Source organism: Phodopus roborovskii, unplaced genomic scaffold (genome assembly GCF_943737965.1).
Source record: "Phodopus roborovskii unplaced genomic scaffold, PHOROB, whole genome shotgun sequence".
Taxonomy (NCBI): domain Eukaryota; kingdom Metazoa; phylum Chordata; class Mammalia; order Rodentia; family Cricetidae; genus Phodopus; species Phodopus roborovskii.
The window spans coordinates 28438265-28456497 of NW_026126469.1; the positions used below are offsets into that span (position 1 = coordinate 28438265).

Genomic DNA, 18233 nt, shown 5'->3' on the forward strand with positions numbered 1-18233 from the left:
ATGGTGTTGCTGATCTTGGATCTTGAGCTAAATAGCAAACTTTTCTTTATGCATTACCAAGCTTCAGGTATTCTGTTATAATGATGCAAAATGTGCTGATGTAATATTCGTGTGGGCCATTGGTCAGTAGTCCTAGCCTCCTCCTCTTCCTTCTTCCTCCCCTTCTCTCCCTTCCCCTCCCACTCTCCCTCCCTCCTTCCTTTTCTTCCTTCTCTCCCCTCTCTTTATCTTTTCCTCCCCCTCTTCCTTTTTGTCTAATTTAAATATGAGGGCAATGCTAGTCCCATGTGACTGGGGAAATCAGAATTCTGTCTAGGGGTTCTTAGTCTCATTAATAAAAGAATTTTAGAGACAGAAATGGAAGGAAACTTATGGAAATTTTGTTAAGAGTTTGAGAGAAACAACAGGGTAAGCAACCTATAAACCTCAGAGGTTTCTGGAAGGGAGGGAGACAAGGAAAAGACACACAGCCTGTCTTAGTTTGGGTTTCTATTGCTATAAAGAGACACAATGATCATGGCAACTCATATAAATGAAACATTTAATTGGGTAGCTTACAGTGTCAGAGGTTTAGTTCATTATCATCATAGTAGGACATGTTGGCATGCAAGCAGACATGGTGCTGGAGAAGGGGCTAAGAGTTCTACATCTTAACCCACAGGCAACAGGAAGTGAACTGTGTCACTGGGTGTAGCTTGAGCATAGGAGGCCTCAAGTCCACGCCCACAGAGATACACTTCCTCCAACCAGGCCACACCTACTCCAACAAAGCCACACCTTCTCCTGATAGTGCCACTCCTTTTGGGGGCCATTTTCTTTCAAACCACCACATAGGCCTTAAGGAAGCAGGAAAGTTCAACACTGGAGGTCTGCAAAGAGCCACATGGCTGACAAATAACTGCACACAGAAGGGGACTGGGATTGGAGAGAGAGAGAGAGAGAGAGAGAGCGAGAGAGAGAGAGAATGAGAAAGCCTGAGTGTCTAGGAAATCATGGATGAGCCTTGACCAGCATCTGAAAGAAAAAAGAAGAAAAAGGAAAACGTTTAAGTGGGGTGACCACAGTGCTATGCCCTGCAAACAGGGACATAGGAGCAGGGTTTCTGAGGAGGAAGGTACATTACCTCATTAAAGGGATAATTATTTCTCCCATCACCTTAGCATGGCCATAAGTAAATCAACTTTCCAGGGTGGATGGATTCTTGGCCAGGTGATTGATATACCCCATAGTATATAATGTTCTAATGTTTGGGGCAGATGAGCATGTCACATCTCTGCCCAGGGTTAGAGGTACTCCTTTGTTTTGAGTAGGAGGAAATAGCTTTCTGTTAATGGACCACAACAGAGTCCTGATGTCCATCCTTAGTGGCCCCCAAGATTACCTTTCCCGCTCAAGAATGGAGACCCTAAAATCATTTAGGGGAGGGACTGAAATTGGGGAGTGTAGTGATACCTTTTTATGAAACAATCTCATTATCGCCAAAAAATGAACTTCCAGCAGACATCGCAGCAAGTTAATAATCCCTTGGGATCACTTCAGACTGCTGCCCTACTGCGTACTCAGCATGTTTAACTTGCCTTTAAAAGAACAACTTAACCAGCCGTACTCAGATCCTTGGGTTTCCCATGCAACCAGCTTTTACAACCTAGAGAGTACCTTTAATGGAATTTTATGTACTCATCATGCAACTGCCACAGAGTAATGCATGTATGCATGTGTGTGTGGCAGTAACCATTTGCTGAAAGCAGCCAACAGGTTGGAAGCAACAAATACCTAGCATGAATGATGGAAGCAGCACATGGGTATAGCTTGATAATGTCTGTTTGCAGTGTTATTTGTGTGCCTGAGTTAGATGGAATTTCCTCCCTCCTAAATTGTTAAAAAAAAAATTCTGTAAAGAATCCCTAATCTCTTTCCCATACCATGTTTTCTATGCTGTTCAATAACTAGAGTAAAGTCCTTTCTTAGATATAGAATGAATAGGGCACAGATTCTCTCTCTCTTTCTCTCTCTCTCTCTCTCTCTCTCTCTCTCTCTCTCTCTTTCTCTCACACACACACACATACACACACAAACGCCAGACAACAGACAGACTACAAATAAGCTAGAAAATACAGACTGCAGAAGGAAGACACAGGGAGAGAAGTAGAGAACTCAAACATTGGCTCGCTCTTGGTCAAACTCCTAGAGAAAGTGCTTTGTTTTCCCTCCTTCATGAGATATCAGCACATCTTGGTGTCTCTGAGGTTATTTCTAATTCCTTAACTGACACAGGAAGTAGATACAACCCATTTCCTCCAAGAAAACCCAGAGATCCAATTCCATAAGTGTTCACCAAAACCCATCAGTTACACCCTCAGATATGGCCTCCAGGCAGGGGTCTCATTTAGGGGAAGGGGGATAACTAGAAACCAGACCAGGATCCAGAATGTTTCCAGGTGTCAGAATCCAAGACATTTCCAGCTGCGGGCCAAGGACCTGAATCAGTTGTCATCACTGCTATGGATTAGGAAGTCTTTTCCTCATCTTTGGTTTTCTGGAAGATGCTGATTTTTCTTTCAACACTGAGTGGAATTTGTCTGCGAAGCTGTTTGGAACTTAAGACTTGGTGGTGGGGGGGTTAAATTATGAAGTACAATTTCTTAATAGCTCAGTGGCAATCAATCTGTTTTATATTAGATGAACTTGGGTAGTGAGTACTGTTTTCTTAAGAAAGCATCCTATTTTTCTAGCAAAGTTCTTGATTGTAAAGTTGTTCACTGTTTCCTTGTTATCATTTAGTAACTGCAGGGCATGGTAATATAACCCATCATATTTCAGGACAATTATTAACACATGTTAATTGTACAAATTGATGTGATTTATTGTACTGTTTCCACAAACACATAGACTGTGCACTGGTCCTTCTGCCTCTCATCTACATCTTCCTCCTCCCATGGTCCTTTTCCAGTGCTCAATCATCCTACTCATAGGACATTCTTTCTCTTCTTTACAATTCTCATACGTGACAGAAAATACGTGACACTTGTTTTTCTGGATTATTTTATGCAACATGTCTGCTTGCTCCCCTCCCCCCTTCATGACAGATTCCATTTTTTTTTTTTTTTGGACTGAGTAATAACACTCCACTGTATAAAATACCCTCTTTCTTTTATCTGTTTGTCTGTTGACAGACTGATTCTGTATTTTGGCAATAGTAAATAATGACACAGTAAACATGAGTCCACAGGCATTTTTGTATGCTGACCTCATTTCCTTTGTATAAACACCCAGGAGTGGGATATTGGGTCACAGGATGGTTTTGTTTGTAATTTTTGAGGAAGGTAATTACAGCTCCTCCTCCACTGAGTTTCTGTGCTAATGTACATTCCTGTGAACGGTGTACATGCATTTCTTTGTCTCTAATTCTTCACTAGTTTTATATATAATATAATATATATACCATTCTATTAGAGTAAGAGAAAATTTCATTGTACATATAAACATCAGGGCATGTGGGGTGCACTCTATGTTATTCATCTATGGTGGGAGCAGTACCCTCACCATAGATGAATATCCATGGACTCTGTTGGCACTGCCTCTGGGTTAGTTCCTTTCTCATTACTGTGATATAATATCTGACAAAAACAACTTAGGGAGTAAAGAGTTTATCTGGGGGACACAGAACACAATGTTAGTGAAGACCACAGTATGATTGTGATGTAGGAAGTCACATCATGTCCACAGGGGAGGGGGGGAGAGAGAGAGAGAGAGAGAGAGAGAGAGAGAGAGAGAGAGAGAGAGAGAGGAAAAGAGAGAGAGAGGGAGAGAAAGAGACCAGGTTCCTTTCTCTTCTGTTTTGTTCATCCTGGAATCCTAGCCCATGGGATGATGCTGCCCACATTCAGATGAGTCTTCCTCAGTTAAACCTGTCTCAAGACATACTCAGACACTCCCAGAGGTATAAGTCTTAGGTGAGTTCAAATCCAATCAAGTTCACAATGAAGATTAACTATCACAACTCCCTAACTGACAGTGATGCTGATGCTGGTTGCTCTGATTGTGGTGAAGAGCTTACAATTCTTGTCCTCTGATGGGACACTGGTGGGTATCTAGATACTTCACAGGGAGATGCAGAGGCTAGAATCACAGTTTTAATTGTCAACTTGGTTCAATCTAGAGTCATCTGGGAAGGCGTTCTCTGTGAAGGATTGTCTAGATTAGGCTGGTCTATAGGCATGTCAATGGGGATTTATCTTGATTATATTAACTGAGATGGGAAGACATGCCCATTGTGGGTGGCAACATTCCCTATGAAGGGGATTCTGAACTGTGTAACAGTGGAGAAAATGAGATGAGCACAAGTATGCATGCATTGATTCCTTGCTTTCTGCTCTTCACCATGGCTTTAGTAAACAGGATTAATTCTCTCAAGACATTGTTCCTTTACTTCCCTGCCATGATGGACTGCTATGTATACCTGTGAACCTAATAAGCCCTTTCTACCTTAAATTATTTTTGTCGGGGCATTTTATCACAGCAATGGAAAAGAAACTAATATACTCTCTAGGAGACTCTCTTGCTAGTTCTATGCAACCTGCTAAAGTGTGGTTACCATTGATGTGGAAGACCTGAAAAGGTCTGGTGTTAGCAACCATCACGTTATCCTCACCAGTGCTATTGTGGCAATGTCTTCTGAGAGATAGGTCCTCAGACTTTCCTCCTGAGCCTGCCACAAAATAGGGTATCCTTTAGGATCTTCTGTTGTCCCTGTTAATAAAGCAGAAATATGCCATTCATTCTTCATTGTCACCAAATAAAAGTGGGACCTCCTTGTTACTGCTATATATGGGAATGAGTTCTGTCTTCACACACTGTCTGTACTGTCAACATGGTGGAGATAGACTTGGCACCCCAGGGCCAGTAGTAAAATCTCTGACTCTCATTTTGGGATCTTCTTGGTACTGAAAGATGGGAGAGGAGCAGACTGCCAATAGGTTTTGGTTTTTTTTTTTTTTTTTTTGTTTTTTTTTTTTTGTTTGTTTAGTATAGAATTCTCTATGTAGCTCTGGCTGTTCTGGACATCACAACTATGTAGATCAGGCTGGCCTTGAACTTGAACTCTGCCTCCAAAATGCTAGGATTACAAGCATGTGCCACCACACCCAGCCAAAACCATGTGATCTTTGCAGCTACCTTGGTGTTGGTGGCTGTGAGAGAGTTGTGTATTAGCTAGCAGGGATGAATGTTCCAAATCCCCTACTCTGCCTTCCCTTGATACCATCCAAGGTGAACATTGAAAGGCTTCACTACAGCCCTGTGAGAGGTCTTCCTTTGGCCTTTGATGGTATGGTTGGAGGTGGGACCATGGTTTTCTTTAGTATTTGGTTGGAGTAGTATTCTCTGAAAGTTTGGGCTTGTTAGGCTGCCCTTTCTCTAATCTTTTGGCAAGTGAAGGTAAGTGTTTGTTGAACCTTTCTACATCTGTTGGTGTTTACAGTTTGCCAACTCATTTGTCTCTAAGTCTTGACATGTATGAGGCAAAAAAGACCCAGGGAACTCACTACAGCATTGCTTTTCAGGTTCCAAGGTACACTGTTGGTTTTCTCTCTTCTCTCTATTTCTCAGAATCTTGCCTGTTTAAATCATAATGCTTGGTCATATTTACTGTGAGAAATGGGGGGGGGGGAAGTAGGTCTAGTTCCTTTTCAGAAAATAGTCTTTGTAAAGATACCTAATGGTAAAATGTTTCTGATTCATGGGGGTAGAGGTTACTTAAAGTAATTTTCATAGAGGCTTTAGATGTTAGAAGTATACAAAGAGCCTGGAATAGAGATACAGGCTTATAATACTGGGTACACAGAAGGTTAAAACAGGTACATGTTTAGTCTACTTGGGCTATGTGAGTTCCATGCCAGCCTAGGAAATTTAGCAATTCCCTGTCTCAAAAAATGCATTATAATCAGATAAATTAAAAGAGGGCTAGAGTTAAAGCTTAGTGATATAGTGCTTGCCTAACATACAGGAGGCTCTGGATACAAAGAAATGAATAAGCTGGGTGGTGGTGGTGCATGCCTTTAATCCCAGCACTTGGGAGGCAGAGGCAGGCTCACTCTCTGAGTTTGAGGCCAGCCTGGTCTGCAGAGCAAGTTCCATGGACAGCCAGGACTGTTACACAGAGAAACTCTGTCTCAAAAAAAAGCAAATGCACAAATAAAAAAGAAAAATGAAATGAATGAATAAATAGGTAAAATTTAAAAGTACAATGACCATCACTTATGTCTAATTTGAAGTTCCATAAGACCACAATTGCACACTGGTGGTGTGTGGCTCATAGATGTTCCCAAGGTATTCTAAAAGCAAAATGGGGCTGATACCTTTTATTATTCAGACATGTGTACTTTTTATAAAGATGCTATATAGACATAATAATGAAAAGTTAGTTATAACCCTTGCTAAAGAGCAATTATGCAGACTATCTAGGTGGCTGCTAAATGGGGTTTGACGTAGTAAAATTACAGAATTCAACTCTGGACACAAGAATAAATGATAACATATAGCAGAGGAGCAAGGAAGTAGCCAGTGGATAGAAAACCGCTAACAAGTAGGGCGATTCTTTATTAAAATCTAGCAGAATTTTCACCAAAGGCAGGCCAGAGTGACAAGCTATTAGGGTAAGGGGAGATTTGAGGATTTTGTTGGCTGGCAAGGGTGAGGGTTCTCAAAGGCCAGTGTAACAGCCTTCTTGCTGTGACTGGATTCAGTAAGCTGAGACTTTAATGGTGTTAAGCTCTTCGTGTAGTCTGTTCCCTAGTAACGGACTGTTGGGAAACCCTGCATTGGCCCTGTGGATCTGCTCCGCTGATAAGGTCCTCTTCTCCCCTTAGATGAAGATGAGGAGAGTGAGGAATCCAGCGAAGAGGAGTCCAGCCTGGAGAGCGATGAGGATGCATCCGGATCTGAAGATGATGTTTTTGATGACTCCATCTGCCCAAACAGTAAGTTAGGCAGAGCCGCATGCTTGCTGTATAGTGGGGACGTGGGCTACCAATGCCAAGATGGTCCCCTTCTATTTATCAGCTCTCTGGTAATGAAATTTAAGAAAAGAATGGGTTCAAATGCATGAAGTAAAGCCTACAGCTTTTTGGGAGGGCTCTCTGGGAGGAGAATTATCCAATACTTTTGGTAGGTTTTTATTAGTAACAAATTAATCTGTGGTAAACAACTGCTGGTTCAGAGATATTATGAATTATGTAACAAACTAAATGTATAAGTAGATGTCAGCTTGTATTTCTCCCTCTCTCTCTCTCTCTCTCTCTCTCTCTCTCTCTCTCTCTCACACACACACACACACACACACAGTCTCACACACACAGTCACATACATTTCATTTTTAAAAACAGGGAAATAATTCCTCCTTTGCTGGGTCTAGGGTGGGTCTGTGAATAGTTGATATTGATTCTGAGTCTCCAAGCTCCATGCTCCTAGTGGTACTACATTCCCAGTCAAACAGGGCTGCCTTACTGTTTTAACTCTCTTTTTAGACTGTGATGCAAGCCTTTTCGAACTGGCCCTCCAACTTCGAGAGAAAAGACTGGATATAGAGGAAGCTTTAGTTGAAGAAAAGAAAATTGTTGACAACCTGAAAAAAGAATACGATACATTCTCCAAAAAAGTATGGGTTCCCCCTATTTGTCTTCTATCATGCCACTCACCTCCTCTATCATAGGCATGGCATTGCTAGGGCTTCTCAGAGAAGAAATGCATCAAATGTTATGTTCAGGTTTCCCTCCGTACCACAGGCCTGTAGCGTGGCAGGGTCCTTGCTCTTTGGATGCTTGCTTTTTCTTTATGTCACCTATTTGTCTCTCAACTTTTTTGATGACACAATTCTAGGAGCAATAGATACCATAGCACATATTACATAACAAATGTGTTTGGATTTATGAGTAACACTTAGGAAATGTTGGTTTTGTATATTGGTTAGGAAGCATCCTTAGAATGGTATTTTTCTCTCTGGACTTTGTCTTCTGGAGTTGATGCATTGTGTGTTGGAGGTTCCAGAGCTAAGCTTTTGGAATTTTATTACTCTTCTTTTTCTTTTGGCTTTTCTCTTAAGTACTCTTGTTTAGAACAATGCCACTCAATTAGATTTACATTTAGATTTTTTAATGATTTTTTTTTTTTTTTTGTAAATGAAAATGTTCAGGAACACTGTTGGGGGCTTATGAGACGACAAATATGCTTTGGGGATGCTGTAGCTTCATGCTTTAAAACACCTTTTTAAAATTAAATTTCTTTGGGTCATTGCAACAACAACAACAAAAGTCTACCATTCTGACAAAGGTATCATGCGGAGGGCTGCTTTTTGTACAGAAAATAAGAGAGAGAGACATTTTTGACCTCTTGTTTATAAAGCCCTTACAATTCTTGGACCCAGGGATGACTCACTAGGGAATATACATCCTAACCTGGCAGAAAGAAAATCATACACATTCCTGGGCTGAAGCATAGACTCAGGCCCTGGGTCATGGTTCCCCAAACACACTCTGTGCCCTTTGCATTTCCTCCTACCGTGCCTTCCTTTACCACCTTGGATATACATACTGTCACTGAATCTTGTCAATCTTTCACATCGCTTTGTTCAGGTAAAAGTTGTGGCAACAAATCTGAATGCAGCGGAAGAGGCCCTGGAGGCCTATCAACGAGAGAAACAGCAGAGACTGAACGAACTGCTGGTTGTCATCCCTCTCAAGCTCCACCAGGTGACCCGGCATCACTGGGCCAGCAGCAGTGTCACACCTAAACTTTTCCAGAGACAGATTCATGACTCATCATGACATTCGATGGGAGGATTCTTCCTACCCATTCCGACTGCTAACTAAAAGAAAACACCAAAACATCCATGCTTTACTGGTCCATAGTTACTTCACCAGTCCAGCCACCTCAGGTCTGGAGAAATGATGTAAGGACAGAATGGCTGAAGATTAAGGTGCTGGGTCTTGCACACAGTTTACTTTCCATCCATGTTTAGTTCAAGTCTGTGAACCGATGAGTAGAAGGGAGCTTTATCTTAGTGTCATTAATAAGGGAGGTCAGGACAAGACACAAACATTCTTTGTAAAAATATTTTTCCATCTCCATTCATTTCCATTGTCTACTTGAATTACAACTTACATTAAACTGCGGAAATTCATATGAGAAAGGTGTCCTGTAGATTCGTGCTATGTTAAGAGAAAAGGCCATTCTTAAGGGGCAAGAAATACTCCAAAATCAGTTTGTTGGTATTTTTTTGTGACCTGGCTCAAGCTAGTTGAGCTCTCAGCAACAGGTTATTGTGTCATCCATGAAATGTTTCCCCTGTTGCCACAAAGTAGATATCAGGCAAGATCTGTACCAGAAACTTTGCTGTCCCCAGATAGACTTAATGTGGTTTATTCTCTGATGGCATTTTCTGTTTACTCAGTCACTGTCACTAGGGTTAAGAAGGAAAAAAAAAAAAAAAAAACCACAGTGTGAGGGGTCTTAAGCAAGAGTCTGATTTCAGTCTGCTTTGGTTCTGATGTAGCTTTGCTTTGCTTTGTATTTGTAGATAGAGTATGTGATATTTGGGGAGGTTCCTACTGATCTTTCTGGAACCTTGGTCTTCTCTAATCACTCCCTGGGACGGCTACAAGAACGAATCATACAGCTCCAGGAGGAAAACTGCAAGCAGCAAAAACTTAACAAAGAATGCAGGGAGAGGCGGAAGATACTCATCCGGGAGAAGAGAGAGATGTCAAAAACCATCCAAAGTGAGTAGCTCATCCATGGACTGCTAGTAACACTTACTGGGAGAAAAGGGAACTAACAGGTGACTGGTTCCCAGCTTGAAGAACAGTAACCACAGACCCAGCATTACTAAGAGGAAACAACATACCCTTTACTTCCTATTTGAAAGGGAAAGGATGCTGGCATTTCACTTTCTCTTTGTGTCTGAGGAAATATAGAATAATGTGGTTACCTCTGCTGTACCTAAAACCATGCCTCAGACACAGCCAAGCCTCTCCTCTTTCTGGTACTGTGTGCTTCTCCTCCAGGGAGACCACCCCATACAGATGCCAATGTATTCTCAAACAGATGGAAAGCTAACCAGCATGCGTCTGTGATGGTACTCAGAGTCTGTGGTGGACTTCGTGACCATGTTTTTTTATTCACATTGCCTTAGGTAACTTACTCTGTTTAGCTGATAGCATAGTATCCCATTGTATGAATTTACTTCTCCCGTCATCTCTTGACGAGCACTTAGATATTTCTAACTTTTCATTATCCCAGTAAGACCATGATTCCTTATGCATGCATGCATAAAGGGTCTCCCAGGTCTAAGAGCATTCGTGTGTTTTTCAGTTCTCCAGAATCTCATCAAAACTGCTCCCCAGAGCGACTGAGTATGTAAGAGCTGCCTGGGTCTTAAATTGTTTCTTTCAGGTTCAGATGTTTTTTTCATAGTCTCGTGGACGTCCAAATATGCTTCATTGTGTTTTCAGTTTGGTGAGATTGAACATCTTCACATACACTTATCTGCCATTCTTACGTTCCTTTCTGTAATGTGTGTTATATCCTTTACTCATTTTCTATTTGCTTTTTTATTGATTTTAGGGAATTCTAAACGTCTCAGTTCATTGTATGTTCTCATTGGGTCAACTTTTTTTTAACTTTATATTAAAGTGAAAAGGGTATTTTAAATCTTATGATGGTGAATCTATGATGTGCACTTTTTAATGTGTCTTTTAAATAAGTCCTTTTCTTAAAGATAAATTTTGGCTGGGAGTAGTAATCTCAGCACTCAGGAGGCAGAAGCAGGCAGATCTCTATGAGTTCCAGTCCAGCCTGGTCTACATAGTGAGTTCCAGGACAGCTAGGGCTACACAGTGAGACCCCATTTTGGAAAAAAAAAAAAAAAAAAAAGAGGTAAGTTTTGGTCCAGCAATCCCTCTATGCTATGGGATGAATATTCAAGAGAAATAAAATCGGTATGTTAACAAGCTGCCTACCTGTGCTCAGTGCATCAGTGTTTGCAAAAGCCAAGATATGGAGTGAGCCCGAGTTCCATCAGCAGATGAGTAGACAGAGGAAAATGTGCTATCAATCAAAAAAATTAGCAGGCTTACAAAAAAAAAAAAAAAAAAAAAAAAAAAAAAGATCAAGACACCACCATTTTACAACAGTATCGATGAATCTAGAGGGCATTGTATTAAGCAAAATAAGCCAGGCACTGAAAAATAAAGCACCATGTGATTTCACTAATAAGCAGTTTATAGAAACTGTTGAACTAATCTGGAGGTGGCACACACATTCACTTCAACTTTCAGATAACTGTTACAAATTTGATGACAGCTACATAACAAGGCCCTCCCTCAAAACACATAAATAAAACTCAGAGGCGTATAATAGAGTTTGATGGTTAGTAGAGCCCTGTTGGGTGGGATGGGGGTGGGAGATATGGGTTCAGTGTTGCAAAATTTCAGGGAAACAAGAGAAATAGACCCAGAGATGTCCTTTTATAAACTACATGGTGACTGGTTAACAACAATGGATTGTATTCCTTAAAATTGCTAAGAGAATCAATTTCAGGGGCTGGAGAGATGGTTGGGAGGTTAAAAGCACACTGGCTGCTCTTCCAGAGTACCTGGGTTCAATTCCCAGCACTCACATGGCAGCTGTCTGTAATCCAGCTCCAGGGGATCTGACATCCTCACATAGACACACATGCAAGCAAAACACCAATGCACATAAAATAAAGATAAGTCATTAAAGAGAATAGATTTTAAGCGCTCTACACACACACACACACACACACACACACACACACACGTACGTTAGGGTGGGGGTAGGAGGGAGGGCGGGAGCTTGTGAAGTAATGTATCAGACTATCTTAGTTTGACCTTCCACAAGTCACATTTCAGGAATGTGTGTTATACATGATAAACGTATATAATTTTTTGTCAGGGCTTTAAAAACATTATTTTTTAGTTTCCTCTATTATTAATGTTACATTATGTTTGTAATCTACCTAGAGCTAAGGTGGTGTGTAATGCAGCATGCATAATAGGAAGATAATCATCTTGGGGGACAGATTTGAAAGACAGGGTTTCTCTATGTAACAGCCCTAGCTGTCCTGGAATTTATTAACCAAGGTGTGGACTTGAACTCACAGAGATCTGCCTGCTTCTGCCTTCAGAGTGTTGGGATTAAAGGTATTTACCACCACATGTGGTGATAATCATCTTTTTTAAATACTTCTTATAATGTTTTGTATTTGGAATTTATGTGTAAGTTATCAAGTATCAAAACAAAATGAATCCAATAAATGTACCTCCCAACTCAATGTTGCCAGTATTGTAGCACCTGCCTGGGAGAGGTGCATTCTCTTGTTTTCCCTTACCTAGGGGAGTCAATATTGCCAATTTTGTGTTTAGCACCCACTTCTTAAAAATAATAATAATAACCAATATACATATTTATATTTATACTTAGCTACTGTTACTTTGGAACCTTATAAAACTATTGTATCTTATATAGTCTTTGGAAAAGACTTTCTCATTTAGAATTATTTTCCAAGATTAGATGTGGAGTGGGAAAGGAGAAGAGGTGTGGGGAACAGAGGGTGTGGCAAAGGGGTGTGGCAGAGAGACCAGGTGTTCCTTAAGAGGGGTGTGGCAAAGGGGTGTGGCAGAGTAGACCAGGTGTTCCTTACAGAGGGGTGTGGCAAAGGGGTGTGGCAGAGAGACCAGGTGTTCCTTACAGAGGGGTGTGGCAAAGGGGTGTGGCAGAGTAGACCAGGTGGTCCTTGAGAAGACCACAAGGACTTACTGTAATGCTTGCTTGGAGTGAGATAGAAAGTTCTACAAAGTGCCTTCTCTGTTCTTAATGTTAGATCCCATAGCTATCAATTAGAACAGGCAGATCACTTAATCTAGTGGGAACCCACCAGTAGTTGAGGAGGTACAGAAAACAGAGCGTACGAGCCACTCAGGGGAAAATGAATCCATTTTACCCCAGGTTTTGAAGATGAAGAAGGTCTGTGACCCAGCATTCTAGGTAAGCAGCAGGCAAACATCCACAGGGGAAAATCTGGTAACAAACATCTTCACGGTCTTGCAAAAGCTGCTCCTTGGCATTCTCTTATTACTGCTCTGCTCATGTGCTGATGGTTGGAGCCCTTGCAGAGACTGAGACAGTGATGTTCTTTCAGAAATGGAAGAAACAGTCCGTGATTTGATGATCAGCAAGTTTGGCCGAGTGATTGATCTGGAAGCCCTCCAGACACTTTCTGTGAACACAACACTTGAAGAACTGAAGATCAAAAAACTGCGAAAGGAGCTATCGAATGCAAAGGAAATTAGGATGTGGGAGGTAAGAAGGGAAGGGGCCGTCTTCTTTGGTGAGGCTTAAGTGGCTCTTGTGAACTGTCTAGGCAGCACCCAAGAGCCTGTCTCACTCTCCTCCTACCCCCTGCCCCCTGCCCGGTAGCCCTGGCAGTCCTGGAACTCACTCTGCAGACCATGCTGGCCTCAGACTCTCAGAGATCCACCTGACCCTGCCTCCTGAGTGCTAGGGTTAAAGGCGTGTGCCACCACTGATCAGCTTCTGCCTCACTTCTTTCTAGAGAGTCTTTAGAGACAGCACCAAAACTGGGTTTTAGAGTCTAGGTTGCATATACAACATATGCTGCATCAAAGTGTATATAAGCTCTTACGGTTTCGGACATGGTACCACTGTTCTGTGGGAATCCTGTTGCTCTACTTAAAAGCTTTGGCCTACTATTCCAATGTGGAAACTAGAAAACACATTTAGGGGCTGGGGTTGTAGCTCAGTGACGACAGCACTTGCTTAGCCTTAGCAAGGTCCTGGGTTCAGTCCCCTGCACTTGCAGATTACACTTGCAAAGTTATTTGTGTGTGCCCATAACAGCCTCATAGTGCATCTGTGGAAGTCAACTAACTAGCAGGAATCAGTTCTCTCTTTCCAACAAGTGGGTCCTGGTGATGGAATTCAAGTCATCAGGCATAGCAGCAAGTGTTTTACAGTTCTCTTTAACCAAAACAGACTCAATACAGCTGTTTCTGCTTACATTTTCATACTGGCTTCCGACTATATTTTCATGTACACATAGTTCTCCCTTTGCATGATTGGTTTTAAATTTAACCTTTTCCTGGTCTTCAGTATTGAACCCAAGGCCTGACACATGCTTGGCAAACACTCTACAGTGGAGTTATGTCCCCAGTGGTGATTTTAGTTGAGCCAAACACTTCTTTTGTTTTTTTAATTTAATTACTTCTCCTATCCACGTTGCTCATTTCCGGCCTTCCTTCCCTGGCAGGAGAAGATCGCTCAGATGCGGTGGGAACTGATGATGAAGACAAAAGAGCACACCAAGAAGCTTCACCAGATGAACAACCTGTGCATCGAGAAGAAGAAACTCGACTCCAGGCTGAACACACTGCAGAACCAGCAGGTGTGTTCTTTTCCAAGCAGCCCTTTGCACAATCCAGCATCCCACAAAGCACTGGCATTTAAACAGACCTTCAGCCTGGACCACTTCCAGGCCATCTATACTTGGATACTGACTCAATACTAGCTAGCCACTAGCCATGATAGAGTGGCTTCCTGGGGAAACTGAGCACAGGGCTTTGGGGGGGGGGGAACTAAGGTGCCATGAACTCATCTGTAGGCTTTACCTTGATCTTGGAGAGGTTAGATTATTTAATTGCAAACAGCGATGCCAATGTGTTCCCTGGGATTGGTTGGTGTCAGGATCTATTTTCATTGTGTTTATTTGACTTGATATGAAGTAGGCATCTTGAACTGTGGAACCATACATGCCTCCTGATGAAATGCTTGCTTTTTTTTTTTTTTTTTTTTTTTGAGTGTTTCAACTTGCATTGTGGAAATACATATTGAATCTAAGAACATACTTACTACAGAATATGTGATGGGTAGCAACCTATTTAATGTTCACCAGACCTAGTCTTGTCCTCTAGTAGCCCAGCATCTCCTATAGGATCTTCAAAAATATCAGTTGTCTGTCTCAGTCTACCCTGCTTTCTGTTTTCTTCAAGAATCCTGGAAATAATTTAAACCAGGTGTTTTCAAATTACGGTCCCCTTAGGGACAGCATCTACAATAGCTGGGGACTTGTTCAAAATATAAGATGAGATTATAGGCAGAGAAAACCGTAGGTCACGAGGGCTGCATAGGGGAGTTGATATGATTTTATTATAAGCAAAGTTTATATTGTCTTATTTATAAGATTACAGAAAACCTCATGTTCTCAGCTAGGGAAGAAGACAGGCCACACCTTAAGGTCATATCTGCTTCCATTTTGTGCGTAGCCCATTGCTATTTTAACATTTTTATTTGCAGTATCTATAGAAGGAATGCTACCTCTATGCAGGCAGCCTTCACAACAGATTTTAATTGTGCTAGAATTCTTGACTTTCAGCTGGGGAGAGCCTTCAACTAGACTCCAGTGTGATGGACGCCTCTCCATCTCGGGTCCTTTCAATCTTTCTTTGTGTCTTGCCTCAGTTGCAGTGAGGAGCTCTCCACATCATGAAGGACTGATAAGTTAGTGTAAAGTACTTCCAAAGCAGGGTTGAATTTTAAAAGTTGTCCAAAGTCACACGAGTAAGGGTGAGATTTTAGTATAGAGGCAAAAGTCTCCTGAAGAGGCAGTCATGGTTTAAATGGATTGTAAGAGTGGTATTTTTCCTCCCCAAAATAGGGGAATGCCTTCCAGGGCCCTCGGAAAGCAGACACAGTGGCAAGACAGAAGATCGCCGAGCTGGTCCAGAACCAGTCAGAGAAGATCTTGGCCTTGAAGGAGGAGATTGCACTTTTGCGGAAGAAAGGAGGGCTCATCCTCCCGCCCATCATATCCACACAAGAGAACGAAATGAAGTCCATGGATGCCTAAATTCCCAGTCTTCTCATTTTTCACCCAGATTTCTGGCAGAACTCACCAAGTCTACTTCCCCATTGTCGCCCACAACAATCCTCTCGCTTTAAAGCGAATCATAGCAAGACCATAAAAGCACCCTTCCGTGTGAATCAACATCTCTCCACATTAGAGATAACTGTAATGTTTGACATGTAATTATGGCCATGCTAAGACAGGTTACATTTTCCAGTCTAAGATGACTATGAAGAAGGTTGAATCTCATAATTTAGGAAAGCAGCTGTTATATAGTGTGTTCTCAGAAACATATGTTTTTCTGGTATTCTGAGTATTTAGCCATTGGCAAGAAAAACTATTATTCAGCAATCAGTAAGAGAACTTCCTTTTCTTAGTCCTTGGATCTTTAGAAAATAAACTGTTTGTGTTAAGTAGTCTGTGAAAGGACCTAAGAGAAAAAAAGGCAAACCATCTTGCCAATAATAACTTAGAATAAGAAATGCAAATGTGAATGTTGTTATTGTTGACTTCATAAAGCAGGTATTTGAGGGCTGGGGATTGAGGAAATGCAGATAGATGCAGCAAAACAGCTCTTTTTGGGTTGGCAGAGGCAGCTTCCTGAGTCACCCACCAGTTCTGCAAACTCCTTAATTCTGAGGTTCACATTTTCCAAAATAAGTCAGGGACGCTTTTCTCTAGGCTCTTTGCAACTCCAGCAGAATTCTCCCTAGCTCTCCTCCAGTTTTCCTGTGCCCCATGCCTTCTGCCAGGGTTCACTTGAGCTGTTACCGGCTTAGATCCAGATGAGGAAGGGATGAAATAGATTTTCATCTCTGAAGGACTAACACTAGCAGCCACTTCTGACTATGTGTGACATTTTAAACTTAAGCGTGTACTTTCAGGCTCAGAACAGGTTGATTGAAAGGGTTGCAAGGCTGCAACCCTTGCAGAATGATCTCCCTGCCACGTGGTGTCCTTCCAGGAGCGACACTTTGGATTCTCAGTTGTACTACTTACACCTGTACCATAAACCTTGGCCCGTAGAGGCTGTACTGGAGAGCGTTTCCCAGCTTCTGTACGGCACATCTGTGAGCACAACCACCAGCATTAGACAGACCCACCTGTGCCTTTCCACAGGGTCACCGTGTGTTGAACAATAATATATTCACAAGGTGCATCCGTTTTTTACGGACTGCAGTTTACCAAGCAGTCTCAGTTTCGCTCCCTAGCTGGCTATTGATGTTTGTGGACTTCAATGTTACTCTTCCATACTGATAATTAGCCCTCAGACCACAGATCACACTTCATACAGTGATGCCTACAGATGGCTCCAAGGAAGTCAGAGGTCACGGAGTTCAGAGGGGGCCTTCCTTCAGGAAACAAGGGAGCTGACACCGATGCAGAGAGTCATTATAGGTGGTTAGATGTTGAGGCCAGTTGGAAGCCAAGCTCTAATGAACCAAGTTTCATGATCCAGCCCAGTAAGCTATCTGGTAGCAACTTTGGGTTCTGACCCTAGCACAGTGGTTCTCAACCTGGGGGTCCTGACCCCTCTGGCAAACATCTATCTCCAAAAATATTTACATTACAGCTTATAACAGTAGCAAAATTACAGTTGTGAAGTGGCAATGAGAAAAACTGTGGGTCCGGGGTCACCACAATATGAGGAACTGTATTAAAGGGCCTCAGCCTTAGGAAGGTTGAGAACCACTGTCCTCACAGCAGAAATGCCAGATTTTTGATACTCAGGCCTGGGTCCAGTTGAACCAATGGCAGCCATCTAGAATGGACTGCCGCTACAGCAGAGGCCTCCAGGATGCTTTGTCTGTTAATAGCCCCTGGCACACACCCTGGGAGGTCAGATGACTGGGCAAAGCCTCTTGACATCATAGTGTCAGGGATCCTTCCTTTTAGGGTGCCCAGGTGAGGGTTGAGGTGAATCCAGTAAGTTCTCGGGCCTGGTTTTCTGATCTAATTTAAACACACCCATGTGTCTACAAACACGTTCACTGTCTGTTTTGGTAAGCTGGTAGGTAGTACCATTTTACTTGAAAGGATAAATTACTTACCAGTCCATTTCTCGTGGTTCACATTGGACATGGTAGTGTCTGTGTGCACAAGCAAGACATGACATCCTTCTGCCTCTGGAGTTCTGCTGTTGTAAGAGGACAAGGCTACCCAGAAGCTATTGCTTCATGTAATATGGAGTATCTCGAAGCAACCTGATCTCCACACTCAACTGTGTGTGTCTTTATTAATTAAAGCAAACAAATGTTAACCATAGCATTCATTGTTTTATAATGTGTAAAAATTTGCC

The 18233-nt window shown here is 42.0% G+C and overlaps 1 protein-coding gene across 1 annotated transcript in view; it reads left to right on the forward strand.

Moving 5' to 3' along the window:
* The window catches only part of Cfap44 (cilia and flagella associated protein 44), a 68227-nt gene extending 51387 nt beyond the window's left edge, over positions 1-16840 (forward strand). Inside the window, exons 28-34 of the mRNA XM_051191526.1 lie at positions 6867-6977; positions 7524-7654; positions 8628-8744; positions 9572-9773; positions 13214-13374; positions 14342-14476; positions 15746-16840. Of these exons, the coding sequence (XP_051047483.1) occupies positions 6867-6977; positions 7524-7654; positions 8628-8744; positions 9572-9773; positions 13214-13374; positions 14342-14476; positions 15746-15937 (1049 nt within the window). The 3' untranslated portion in view covers positions 15938-16840. The remainder of the gene's footprint in view (positions 1-6866; positions 6978-7523; positions 7655-8627; positions 8745-9571; positions 9774-13213; positions 13375-14341; positions 14477-15745) is intronic.
* The last annotated feature ends 1393 nt before the right edge of the window (positions 16841-18233 follow it).